The sequence below is a fragment of the Monodelphis domestica genome, chromosome 1, assembly GCF_027887165.1.
Source record: "Monodelphis domestica isolate mMonDom1 chromosome 1, mMonDom1.pri, whole genome shotgun sequence".
Taxonomy (NCBI): domain Eukaryota; kingdom Metazoa; phylum Chordata; class Mammalia; order Didelphimorphia; family Didelphidae; genus Monodelphis; species Monodelphis domestica.
Window position 1 is genome coordinate 78,500,263 of NC_077227.1, and position 13,844 is coordinate 78,514,106.

The 13,844-nt window shown below is 38.5% G+C and overlaps 1 protein-coding gene across 4 annotated transcripts in view; it reads left to right on the forward strand.

Moving 5' to 3' along the window:
• Window positions 1-12,494, forward strand: part of ARHGAP19 (Rho GTPase activating protein 19) — a 70,620-nt gene extending 58,126 nt beyond the window's left edge. For 2 of the 4 annotated variants that reach the window (XM_007478695.3, XM_056801662.1), the window contains exons 9-12: window positions 1,404-1,502; window positions 3,812-3,922; window positions 4,326-4,404; window positions 8,512-12,494. In XM_007478695.3, the coding sequence (XP_007478757.2) occupies window positions 1,404-1,502; window positions 3,812-3,922; window positions 4,326-4,404; window positions 8,512-8,522 (300 nt within the window). In that variant the 3' untranslated portion in view covers window positions 8,523-12,494. The remainder of the gene's footprint in view (window positions 1-1,403; window positions 1,503-3,811; window positions 3,923-4,325; window positions 4,405-8,511) is intronic. The other 2 variants (XM_007478696.3, XM_056801656.1) reach the window with 2 other exon arrangements.
• The last annotated feature ends 1,350 nt before the right edge of the window (window positions 12,495-13,844 follow it).

A 13,844-nucleotide genomic window follows, 5' to 3' on the forward strand; every position in this document is an offset into this window, starting at 1 on the left:
AAGAGCATGAAAAAGCTTCAAGTTTGGGAAGTGCCTTCCCATCCCCAGCTCAAAGTTAAGAGCTAACACACAATGACAAAGAAGATCACGACACAAGTTCAGAAGGCAACAATGTGAAAATAGCTATCAAAACAAACTTTAGAGAAAAGTGCTTATTGGACCCAAGACCATCAAGAATTCCTGGGAGAACCAAACAAAGAAATAGAACCAGTAGGGAGGAAATTAAGGCAAGAAATGAGAGCAATACAATAAAATTATGAAAAGAGAATTAAGTTTGGTAAAAGAAGTGGTAAGCAGCCATGATCTCAGGCAAAGCAAAAGCAAAAATAGACCTAATTAAAAAGATAATTAGGAAAACTACATTTTGTTAAAAAGGTACCAAAGACAATGAAGTAACTTAAAAACCTAATTTTTCGTATATAATTGCATCATATAAGAGCTATTCCTCAATTGATGAATGGTCAAGAATAGCATAGGCAGTTTTCAGAAGAAATCAAAGCTATCTGTAGTCATGTGAAAAAAAATTCTAAATCACTATTAATTAGAAAAATGCAAATTCAGACAACTTGGAGATACCATCTCACACCTATCAGAAATGACAAATGCTGTAGGGGATGAGGGAAGATAGGTAAATTAATGAACTGTAATAGGAACTGGTCCAGCCATTCTGGAGAAAAGTTTTGAACTAGTCCCAAAACAGTGCAATACCACTGCTTGGGGGAGATCAGATTAAAAAGAAAAATATCTATATGTATAAAAAATTTATACTAGCTCTTTTTTTGGTGTCAGAGAAATAGAATTTGAGGAGATGCTCTTCAGTTGGGGAATGGCTGAACAAGTTGTGGCATCAGGTTGTGATGAAACTTTTGTGCTGTGGGGAATGATGAGGGCAGTGATTTCAGAAAAACATGGCAAGATCTGTATGAATCTATGCAAAGTGAAATGAGAAGAACCAGGAGATCATTGTGCGCAGAAAAATGTGGTAATGATGATCAACCATGAAAGACTCGGCTTCTCTGATCGATAAGTGATCTAAGATAATTCCAGAAGACTCGTGATGACAAAATGTTATCCACCTCCAGAGAGAGAGAACTGATAAACTCTGAGTGCAAATTGAAGTATAATTTTCTCACTTTTTTTTTCACATGTATAATTGATATATTGTTTGCCTTCTCATAGTGGACTGGGCAAGGGGTGGGAGGGAGGAAGAGAATTTGTAGCTCAATTTAAAAAGAAAAGATCCCTTTTTGAGCACACAGGTCTTCTTTTATGCCTATATTCTTTGGGAGTAGATTTAAAAGGTATAAAATTTGGGGATCTTTTAGGCATTTGTATTTGGGTACTTGGAGGGACATCTGTTAGTGGGAAAGTAATAATGAAACATCGGATGTATTTTCTTCAAGTTTAATAAGCAGCCAGCAGCGCAAACTCCAGGATCAGATGGAGCTACTCCCCAGTTTCAGAAACGGACTCGTTCACGTTCCTTCAGTGGACTTATTAAGGTAGGTAGATCTAAATCACTGAGTTGAAATTTTTGACAAATAGGATCCTTGGGGTAGTCCTTTTACTGCTGTGAAATAATTTTGTACTTTTCTGGCATGTAAAAGGTACATTTACAGAGATGCTTAGGTGGAGTTTGGAAAAACTATTCTGAGAGGCATTTTGATGTGTAATAACTATAAACTGAGAGGAGTATCATATAGATCTATTTTAGTGTGCACACACATTACATGTTACAGTACTTAGAGGATTTGGTACTGTCATTAAAGTGGCGAGGGGAGTGACAAGAGAATTCAGCCACAAAGGGGATTCTCGGTTTCCATGGGTGGTGGTGACATTTCCTACCTGCCTCCTTTGTGGCTGTGAAAGGACTAATTGAATAATGGGAAATGTTTTTCTCCAAGTTGCTGATGTGTACATGTAAATATGTACTGTTAAGACTTCATCTTGGAGGAGGCAGTGCTCAGGGGCTTGCTGTGGGGAAGTTTTAGGTCAGGCTTAGTCATTTAAACCCATGAGAGACCTTCCAAGGCACTGATGTCGAGAACTGCCCTGTAGGAAGTGCCCTGGCCTGTAGCGCTCCTGCCCAGAGTCCCGCAGCCCCCGGATGTGCGCTGAGGCTGGCTCTTGGACCACTGCCCTCTTCTGTCCCTCATTAGAAACCATTCAGTCTCTTAAAAGGTTCCTGACTCAGAATTTTGAAATGCTAACCCAACTACATTAGTCATGTTTTTTGTTCTCGTGTCGTGATATTGTCATTACTTAATATGTTTGTCTGCAGTCATCTTTTTAGAGATTTTTTTCCATTCCTCAGAGCTGAACCTTTCTTTAAGACATGCTACCACCAGGTGGTGGTAGATGCATTGGTCATGAAATGAATGACTAGGCTTCAGAGAGACATGATTAACTGGGAGACAGAATTTTTCTACTTCTTATCTTAAAGGAGGGAAAAAAAAACTATTAAAATATATCTGTATAGCCACACTTAGTACTCTGCTTTGTTTAAAAATGCAATTGTTACTATAAGAGATAAGCCTTTTGTACAGTTGGTATCTTTCTCACTGGATTATGACCTTTCCCTGTCCTAGCCTAATTTAATTTTAATCACTAAGCTAGACTTATCCCTTGGCCTGACTAGAAGACTTTTAAAATCACCTTGGAGCTCTATTTTGGCAGATTGCCTTGAAGGTTTTTGCTGTTCAGCATCCAAAACCTGCTTCTTCAGCCAGCATTTCCTGAACACCATCATGTGCAGACCCTGGGTATCCGAATTGTTTCCTTACTGGTAGAGGCCTGTTGAACTAATTAAAGGGATGCCCTGTTAGCCTCCTTGTCAGCTCGAAATAGTCACTCTTCTTTCTCCCTCTGTCCATGTTTCCTTAGGATCATGGAACTGTTTGCAGGTGAGAGGTGGAAAACCAGCCAGAAGAGAGTGATTTAACAGAATGCTTAAGGAACCCACCTCCTGGGGTGTTTGGTGTCAGGGTGGGGGTGGCAGAACACCTGCACTTTGATGACAGTGTGGGGACTGCAGAACTCTCCTTCCTCTCAGCTGGGGCTGCCATGTGAATAGACTTGAAAAGGATCTTATCAAAGAAAGGTTATCATGCATTCTAGATAGTATAAAATGGATTTCTGCTATGAGTCCCATTGAGAGAGTCCTCGGATTATAACAAATACAAACCTGTGAGAGATACAACTCTTTCAAGTTAAAGAATTTTGTTTTGCTTGTTTTGTTTTAAAACCCTTACCTTCCATCTTGGAATCAATACTGTGTATTGGTTCCAAGGCAGAAGAGTGGTAAGGGCTAGGCAATGGGGGTCAAGTGACTTGCCCAGGGTCACGCAGCTAGGAAGTATCTGAGGCCAGCTTTGAACCCAGGACCTCCCATCTCTGGGCCTGACTCTTAATCCACTGAGCTACCCAGCTGCCCCCAAGAGTTTTGTTTTTTTAAGAATGGCCTAGTGCCCATTTCCTCTCTTAAGGTTTTTAAAAGCATTTTGGAATTGACTTATGTAAGCTAGTTTAAATTGATTTTAATGCTGTTTCTCTGTCTCACTCCTCTGCCTTTTAGACCTTTCCTTCCATTTTTAAGTTATTCAGGCAAAGTGATCATTTGAACCCTGAAATACTTCTCTTCCTTTTGAGACTTGAACAATTCCTGACCTTTTGGTGTGCAAGGTTTTGTGTCAGGCTTCATGCAGAATTAATTAGAAAGATATGTTCTTTATACCTGAGGAATGTATCTTATAGCCATGATGACTTTTTTTCCCCCTCCATTAAACAATATTTTTTTTTCTTCTTAAATTAGCGGAAAGTCCTGGGGAATCAGATAATAATGGAAAAGAAAAATAGGTGGTGTACTCCAGAATCTGTGGACATTGGTGAATTGAACAGATCCAGCAAAGAAAATGTGAATGTAGTAAGAGACTGTTTTTGTCTTTTATGCTTATGGGAGATAATGTAAAGTAGAAAAGTTTTGGTGTCTTTCTTGTTCTCCATTTCATTCTATCAATGGCCCTTTGAGCCATTGAGTTTTCATTTTCCTCACATATTTCCTTTTGCTGATTCTTGGCTTCTCTTTGTAAGACTTTGTTGTATCGTTCATGTCACTAATCACGTTCCATATTTAACAATCTCTATTCTAGTAGATCAGCAACTGAATGTTAAAATTTCATGAGATATAAATTAATTATACCTATATCCAAGTGGATACCTTCACATATGACCTATGTAAATATATCAAGCATTTGCTTTGAAGTAAAATCTGTTTACAGGAGTGACCCTGGAACATCAAAATCATTGTAAAAACCATCTTGTTCCAGGTTTGTTCTGGATCTCCAGCACTGAAGGGGACACCAGCAAGATTAAAATTCTCTGAGGGCAAGAAAGAAGGGAGAAAAGGTACTGCATGGCTGGTTTATGTTTTGGCCTCTATTATTCCTCATTGGCATATACTTTTGCAGCTAGGAGTTGGAATCCACTCCCTTAATGACATTTTAAATAGAATTGATAGAATACTAAAGTAGGTGCTATAAGAAAGTCAGAGAGATAGATAAGCATGGCATAGTAAACAGAATCTTGGTTTAGAATCAGAACAATCTGGATTCAAAATTTACCACTGATATTTACTAGCATGGACAGGTCAAAGTAATCTCTCAGAGCCTCAGTTTGTCAATCTGTAAAATGTAAGTAATGATGATAGGATATGTAGTTCATAGCTCATAAGGTTGTGATAAAGCTCAAATGAGATAATGTGCCCTAGCACTTTGCAAACTTTAAATATGCTATGTAGAAGTTATTATAAAAATATTTAAGCTTTTAGAATTTACAGTCCAGTTGGAGCGATTTGACTTATTTGAAAAAGTTTTAGTACTTCCAGAGTTTTTCTTTATGACGAGAACACTGATATAAATTGTTTTAATGCAAACCAAGTAGATAAGTGCTGGGGGAATGCATAGTAAAAGGAGTGATTACAGTCATCCAGGAAGAATAAAATATCAAACATTTAACAAGTTTTTGTGAGCAGGCAGCTAATCTATTTTAAGAGTTGTTACAAGTGATATAACTGTATTCATTGTGCCTTACTAATTAAGTAACAGCCAGCTTCCTCTTCCTACTGAAGGATGTATGAATTGTCATAATGCAGTGCCTCATTAAAGTTGTTTTTGGCACAAAGGAATGATAGGTTGGGAATTCCATTCTCCATAGGCTCTACTTTTTTTGATTCCAAGGCAGAAGAGTAGTAAAGGCTAGGCAATGGGGGATTGAGTCCATGGGGTCCAGGGTCGGTCACACAGCTAGGAAGCATCTGAGACTACAGTTGAATTCAGGACCTCCTGTCTCTAGGCCTGGCTCTCAGTCCACTGAGCTACCTAGCTGCCCTCTGCCATTCTTTATTCTAAGGAAGACTGGATCTTGGTCATTATGTAGTTATAGTGTGCTTTTGTCTCTGAATTAACAAAGTAACTTAGTTGAAGGCCTAATTTTGTTGAAACTTGAAGATAGTTGTTTGTGATGCTCTGGAGAAGGTGAACAAAAAGAACCTTTTTCTGGGTGAAAAATTTCATCTTTTTACAAAACTGAAGTTTAGTTTGGTCTTTCATTATTCTAGAATAGGTCCTCTGGAATCAGGCATATTCTCTCATCACTAAACTGGTCCTTGGGTTGCCAGTAGGGAATGTAAGCTATAGGAGTTGGGGGCATGTAGAGATGAATCAACAGTTCCTCAGAATGAGTTTATACATCACATTTCTCACCTAAATTGCCACTTCATTTCACTAGAATTTTAAAAAAGTAAAATCAACAAAATTCATTGATAAGGCTTGTTTTTCTGTCTTCCTTTTTATAAGGAGAGGCCTGACGCCTCTTGACTAGTAGTCCCTCTGAGCCCTTGAATCCCTACAGTTTCTTGCCTCTATAATCCTATAGTGTTTAAATCTCTCTCTTTTCATCATCTTCATTTTTCCTTTTCTATTGGTTTTTTCCCCCTCTATCCTCAAACATATAAGGATAAGAAAAGTCTTAATTTGATCCTCAACATTTCAAGTCACAATTCTTTATATTTTCTTTTCATTGTCAAGGTTTTTGGATGACTCAGTTTCTTTGCTCTGAATTCGCCTTAATTTCCTACAGGATGGTTTCTGCCCTCATTACTCTGCTAAAACTCTTGCCTTGAAGCTGTGAAGTATTTACTGAATCTTCAAATTCAATGCTTTTCTCAGAGGCCTCATTATTCTTGACTTCTTGAACACTTAAAATTGTTGCTCAACCCTTCCTTCTTCAAACTTATCCCTTTGCTATACTTTTCGTGTTTTCCTTTCTTAGTGACTAAAAATTCTGTTTCTTTTTAATAATTCCAAGTTCTGCCCTTGGCATTCTGTTGTTGTTCTCTTTATATCTTTTAAAGGTCTTGATCACTTCCATAGTTTTGGAATTTGAATGTTTATTTTGTAGTCTGTGATTTTAGTGAACCTATTGTCTCAGTATCTTTGCTGATTTCCTAGGGTTTAAGTCCTTATCCTCTCATTGTTGTCCTTTTCTAGACACACTCCAGTTTGTTGGTGCCTTTCCAAAAATGGACAACTGGAAGTGAAGCCAGTACTTAAGAGGTAGTCTAACCACAGTAGTAGTAGTCTATTGGACTGTCACCTCTCTTGTTCTAGACACTCTTCTGTTAACACAGCCTAAGACTGCATTGGCTTTTTGGTTGCTGTGCCACACTTGTTTTCTTATTTTGAACTAATACTCATATCCATAAGCTTTCCCTCCATGTTGCCTAGCCATTCCTGCTATCCTCAGTTTCCTTATCTGTAAAATTTTAGAGTACCAGATGATTCCCAAGTACACTTCTAGTTTTAAGATCTCATTGTTATGAACTTATACTGTTGGTTTTTTTCCAACCCAAATTTAGGACTTTAATATTTGTAGTCAAGGCCATTCTAGTAGAACTGGTTTTTCTCATTGTGAGCCATCCAGAAGATCTTTCTGACCTGTTAGCTCTCTCCATATCTTCCCTTCTTGACCACAAGGATATTTATTTACACGGATCTGTAATCTCATCCATGTAGGTATTCCCTCTATTAGTGATTACAGTCCCGCAGTACCTTCTCCTGTTATGCACAGGTCTGCTCATCAATCTCCTGAGTGTCTACACCTCAGTGCACAGATACGCCTGGTGTCTGCCTTCTGGCTCTTGGGTGTTCTCTGCTCTCAAAAAAGACCACCTCTTCCTTTTCTTGTCGAACATTTTTCTGACAGTATCTTCCTTGCCTGTAATGAGTCTTATCCATCAAGTCTTTTTTTTTTTTTTGGTAGAAAGCATGTGGCAATCTTTTTACATAGTTTTCAAATAAAAATCTTGACAGTGTCCACGTCACTTTACAAATGTCCTTCCCTTTGTAATTGAGTCTTGTTTTCACAAACTATGTATATGCACACAGCTGCAGGTAAGTTGATACAGACTTTTGTTCCATTCATTGCAAAGAAACTAGTGAGTGAAAATATGTTTTCCATAGACTCGGACTAGAAGACAATCTGTTTTCCCTGCTCTTTGCATCCTCTTTGATGCCATCTAACTTGTGGACCAAATGAAGGGGAGAAGTGGAAAAGGCACTGATGCACCATGACTGATTTATGGTGGTTCGATTTACTAAAAGTAAACTCAATTTACTAAAATTGAACTAAAAGGTTCAATTAACTTCCCTGTCTTAATAGCTATAGTTCAATTTGTGTATTACCCACACATTGCATTTATCTGTAGACCTGGGGCCCTTATTTGTTCTGCTTGTAGCTTATTTTTCATTTTCTAAACTACAAGGCAGTATATAATATTGTTCCATGTGAACGTAGTTTATCTCTCTAATTAGGTTGTAAGTTAAAGGCTTTGTTTGATTCTTTGTATTCCTTCTCCAGTATTTCAAGGATCAGTTCTTTTGGCAGTGTGGATACTCCCTTCATCGATATAGATTGTAACCATTCTGACTACTTAGCTGTTTTCTGAGAATTGATGTGCTAACAAAATTCATTGCCCTGTGGCCAACCTGGTGATGAGCTTCTTCAAACTTAGTGAAGTTGGTCCTTGGACAGTCCAAGGGAGTTCACACACCAGTAAGACTATGTATCCTTGAAGGACTGAAGAATCAAGTGTCTGCAGAGAGATATGAATAACTTGTCCGAGAGCATGTGGATTGTGTGTGGCAGCCAGAATTTGAACCCATGTCCTCTAATACCTAATTTCTCTTTCTTCCACACTACACTTCCTTCCCTATGGCACCTCACCTCATGATCTAATAATGAGATGAGTACAAATGCAAGTGGTTGAGGGTAAGTTGGACAAAAGGAAGTCACTGGAGAAACTTTGCAAAGGTTTATGTAAAGGATCACTTAGAGGGAGAATTGTAGGCACACATTTCCTAGTATTTACATATTATTTTGTTTTTCAAGTTCACATACCTAAATGTGTTGCATATTTGTTCAAGTTTATTAATTTTTGTTCCTCTTTAAATTTAGGAATCCTGTAAAGGAAACCAGAATTCTCAGACTTTCTACCCAAGAGTCTTCCATTTAGCACAAGCTAGGTGGGAGTCAACATATATAGTAAAGCATGGACTTCCAACCTGCCTCCTGCAATTTGAATTTTCAGAGCCAACTAATGCTATGACTTGACTATTACCTCTAATTCTACTCACTGGATGATTATTTGGAAACTGTGCCTTCTGAGAGAATATTGTGAATTTGTATATGTTCTCATTTTTTAAAATTATTTCAAAATATGGGAAAACCACTAGCTAACAAACCACTTAAACAATAGAATGAGTGCTTGGAATAAAGTGGGCTTGAGAGCCCCTGCAATGTAGCTGTTCAGTAACTATTTTTAAAAATCTGATATTTTTGTTCATCTGTCTGGAGCTGTCTTTAAATATTGCCTCATGCTTTCTTTGGAAACTGGGGGATATTTTTTGGCTTTTCTTTGTTTTAATATATCATTTTCTTCTGTAAAATCCTTTATTTTCAATGATGAAAACCTCAACATATGAGGCATTGAGCCATTTTTAATGTCATTTTACTCTTCTGTCTTTAGGAAGAATACTTTTAGGATTGAGGGGAAGCAGGGTAGTGCTTTCATATACCTTATTTCAGTGTTTATGTGTTCATCTGAGGCTGTTCGGGAATTTCTTTTTGAAATATTTTCTTGGGATCAAGAGATCAGAATACATTTATACTAATTAAAATATGAAAAACCAACAGACCGCATAAATGCTGCAGTATTTAACAAATATTTTGTTTGTCTTACATTTTTCTGTTTAAGCTATCACAATTTCCCCCATTTTTCCTTTTTTTTTTATCATTCACAATGTCAAAACAATTGTGTAGTTGCTGAGCTTGTCTCCCCTTCAGTCAGTTGCCTCTTGTAGAAACATTTTTGTTTTCATTTGTGAACCTTTTTTGTTTCTGTAGAAAATATCTAGAAACCAAATCAGAAAAGTTGCTGTTGACTCATTAGAGACCTGTTAAAATATCTATACTAATGGACTGTACATAGGTGAAGCTCTGTAGTAAGTGGGATGGAGCCAGCTCACCCGTTATTACAAGAGGTGGTGGAGCTGTATTGGGAGGTAGAATCACCAAAGTGTGTCTCCTCCCCAAGGGGACCCGTCAGTCAAACTTGACGGGCTTCTAAGAGCAAATTGTGAAATGTTGGGGGGTCTCTTGGAGTGATGTATTTGGTGAAATCAGGGCCTTGTCTCCTGAATGGAGTAGTTGATGTCATCACTCCTCATTAGGGCAAGTATGCATGGTAATTCAGAGATGGCGCCAGAGACTTGAATGGAATGAGGTGGGTTGGTCAGTAGGAGGCTTTCACACACACAAAAATGTGTGTATTTGTGGGTTTGTGTGTGTGTGTGTGAGAAAGCACTTGTGGGCTATGAGTTGAACTTGTATAAATTAATAACAAGGCAAAGATCTTTGTTAGAAACCTAATTTCATGGTGCCTCTGTTGGTGCCAACTTTGCTGGGTTTGAAGTTGTTTCTTTTTTGAACTAGAAAAAAAATGCTGTTATCATTGAAATGAACGTTGATCCGATTGTTGGAGTAGTATTCCATAGCCAGCTCAAGTGGTGCCGGCTCACCTTTCCACATTTCTGATTTCTGGGTCTCTGTTTTGTTACTATAATTGTAGTAGGAACTGCCTGACTGATGAGAGTGGACGTTTGAATGAGGGGAGGGCCCAGGAAAGTAAACGTGAGGGGCCTGCTCTTATCCAGAGAAAATGAAGGCTGTTTAAAAATTTTCTCATAGTCAACCAACTTACCTATTTGGTTTCTAACATTTTCCCTTATTTAAAAACAAATATCCATCCTCTTTAACTAGAGGTTGGTGAATCCAAACTTGAGCCCAGTTATTTTGCCATTTAATTAAAATAGTCTACAACTCCCTGCTTGTTTGCTCTCGTTGTTGATGTTGTTATTATATATGTGTATATATATATATTTATGTTGTTTTTCTTCTTTTTTTAACTTAATGCTCTCTTAACCCGGAGCAGAAAGAGTGTATGCATTCTGGTCTAACATCAGGTAGGAGTAGGGGAGGCGGATGGGCCGGCACCCTCCGGTCTAGGAGGTGATTGGTTATTTTTGGTGCTGCCTGAGAGAGGTCACTAATATTATGGCATTAGTTGTTGGGGTGAAGATGATTACTGTGGAAGTGGAACTTGTATAGCGTCTCCTGGGTTATTCACTTGTTATTGTTCTTGTTGGCTGAAGGGTGGCCTGGGCCATTTTTTTTTTTACTCACAAAAGTGAAGGACCAGGTGTTATTTGTAAACTGAGGGATTAACCCCTTACCTTGTGATAGACTGACCTAACCGCGATGAAATCATGGGCATGAAGGGGCTTCACCTTTATCCTTTACCACTAAATGCCAGGTTTCTCGTTTGGAGTCAAGAAGGTATGAATCGTCCTGGAGCCGATGTCTGTGTTTGACCCCCTTTTTTGGGGGTGGGTGGAGTGGTCGGTACCCCTAAGTTATTAGGTTTATGTGCTCTGCTGTCTGTTTATTTTCTATGTTAAAATAGCTTTTTGGGACAGATCACTTGCCTTTTTACAGATTTTATTTCTTTCTAGGGTTAGTTTAAATGGTTTTTTCATGGGAGGCCAGTATGAGGCAGCGTATTCGTGTCAGAGACACGGGGTGAAAATGGCGGCTGTTCTTCTTGCTCTTTGAGAGAGCGATGATACTGATAAGGTAAATGAAGAACCTTTTCTTTTGGATTCCATATGGAGCCAGATCAGAAATACGGCAGCTGTGAAAGCCAGGAGGTGGTAGTACTGCGGTGTGGCAGCACCCTAGGGAAGCCCAGGCCCAATGAGACGTGTGCAGGGGAAGGCAGGCAGAGCTGGTGCCCAAAGGTCTGCCCTCACTGGTTAAATGGGGTCAGGCCCTTGTTTGGTTTTTGAAGTAAAGAGCCTCCTGCAGTGAACTGGGCTTCATTGTGGTCTTCACGGAAGCATTTTCTTCTCCTGCCAATATCAGTCCTAAAACCAATATTTCTTCAAACTTTCTTCCAAAGAACATAGGATTAGGATACAGTTAAAAATAGGATTTTCTGGGTAAATTTGTGATCATTTTGGATAGACTACAGGGTAATTGGCAACATATAATTGAGGAGAAAGTCATCTTTCGAAATGGACTTCTCTTTCTGCTTTCACATTCTCTGCCACACTGCTGCATCCTCCATCACAAATGACCGATCCATTTGTCTTCAGGGGTCCATGCAGGCCCCTGAGGAGCTGATTGCCTCAGTTGCAAGCATCAAGGAAGTGGGGAATGTGAAAACCAAGCTTTAAAATGACATTAGCTTCTTGCAAGGAAGGAGCTTTTTCCTTAGAAGAAATATTCAGGATGAGAGCTTAAATTGATGCTACTATCTTGTCCAGTGCTAGGAAGATTTTTCTTTTCCCAAATTTCAGAGCATATGAGAATATTTCTAAACCAATAGTTTATTTGACTTAAGCAATTAGTTGAATCTAAACAGCCTTGTAAAGAATATTCAGCATTTCCTGGCAGCTAAGATTGTCCTTTGAACAATATAGTGTTGATTGAAGGGCCAACGAGTAGGTATAGCCCAGAATAGCCCAAGTGCCGAGTTACCATAGAAACTGTGGTATATGAGACTACAGCTGGCACAAAAGGCCTTCGAGAACTAAAAGGAGTTACTGAATTCTGCCTCAAACCTGTTGGAAAGTAGCTCAGTACAACCCATCAGATCCTTCGTATACAGCAGGCACTGCCTTTGCACGTCCATTAATAGATAACTAAGGTTTTGGGGGGGAGAAATAAACAAAAAAATCCCAACTGTTTTGCTAAAAAAAAATTTCATTCTCATGTGTAACTGTAAATAAATAAGTCTATGTAATATGTTCTCTGTAATTTCCTTTCTTATGTTCCTGTAATGTTCAAAGATTAAAAATTTTTTTTGTTTGCTCTCTGAACACTTGTCTGATTTTTTTTATTGCAATATTCATTTCAACCGATTTGTTGGGAGGTTCTGTCCCAGGAGCTTTGAATTCAGGAACACCTTAGCCTGCTTATTTCTCCACTAGCCAGGTTCGCTGGGAAGTGGGGGATCTTAAAAAAAGCCAGCCTAATAGTGTTGATGCTTCAGTAGGTTTTGAATTTCGTTTTCCTGTGCTCAGATCTTTCTGAACATGTATGTACTTAGAAGAAGATTTGCACTGGTCCCTTCTCAGTCACGATCTTTATCTCACCCTTCTCAGAGACAATAGGACTCATTAAGAAACAATTCACGTTATCAATGGCTGCATTTTGGGGGGTTCTGTATTATCCCAACCCTAGAGCTGAAAAAGAGCTCTTCCTATATTGCTTATTCTGATCTTTATCTTCTCTTGCTTTGCCTCCCTAGAATGCTATGGAGAAGACCTCAGTCCACTTATTTAGCCAGACTATAGGATCCCTGACTGAAGACCTGCAGATTTGGGTTCTTAAATCAGTTGGTCTTTGACCTTCATAGAGAGGCTGTTTAAGAGGAATCATGTGGTTTTGAATGCTCAAATTCCCAGTCTCCAAACCCAAATGTTGAATCTCAGCTCTGCTTTGTGGAAACAGGAGAGTCACAAATTCCCTGCGCCTTAGTTGTATTTTCAAGGTGGCGTTCATATCTGCACTGTTTCCCTCAAAGGGTTGATGTGAATTAGGGCACCTATCAGTGTGAGATGTTAATGATGTTAATAAATAATACTTCAGAGAAAGAGGGAGAGAGGGAGAGAGAGAGAGAGGGAGGAGGAGGAGGAGAAAGAGAAGGGTTTGAGGAGGGGAAGGGAATCAAAGCCCTTAGTAAAGTGCTGGACATGGATCCATTAGTTCCTGCTGAATTAAAAGGAAAGATTTTGAAACAAAGAAATGATAAGCGAAATGGAAGAATGAATTGAAAAAGGACAGAAAAAGCCTGAAGAAAATAGAAGAGCAATTTAGGAGAAAAGAGATGCAGAAGAAGCTTTTGACAAAAATATAACATTAAAAACTAGAAAGCATAGTAAATAAGTGAGCTTTTTCAGTAAGATTAGAGGAAACATAGATGTTCACAGTCACCTCCAATTTAATATAGTCCTAGAAATGGTAGCTATGGCAATAAGGCAAGAAAAAATGAGGGAAAAAGCATAGACTTAAGAGGAAACAAAATCATTGCTATTTACAGATAGCATGATGGTTTACCTAAAGAAATCTGGAGATCCAACTAAAAATTGATTAAAACATAGATTCAGTGAGTAACATATAAAAATAAACTGATAAAAATCATCAGCCTTTCTGTATGTCACTAACAA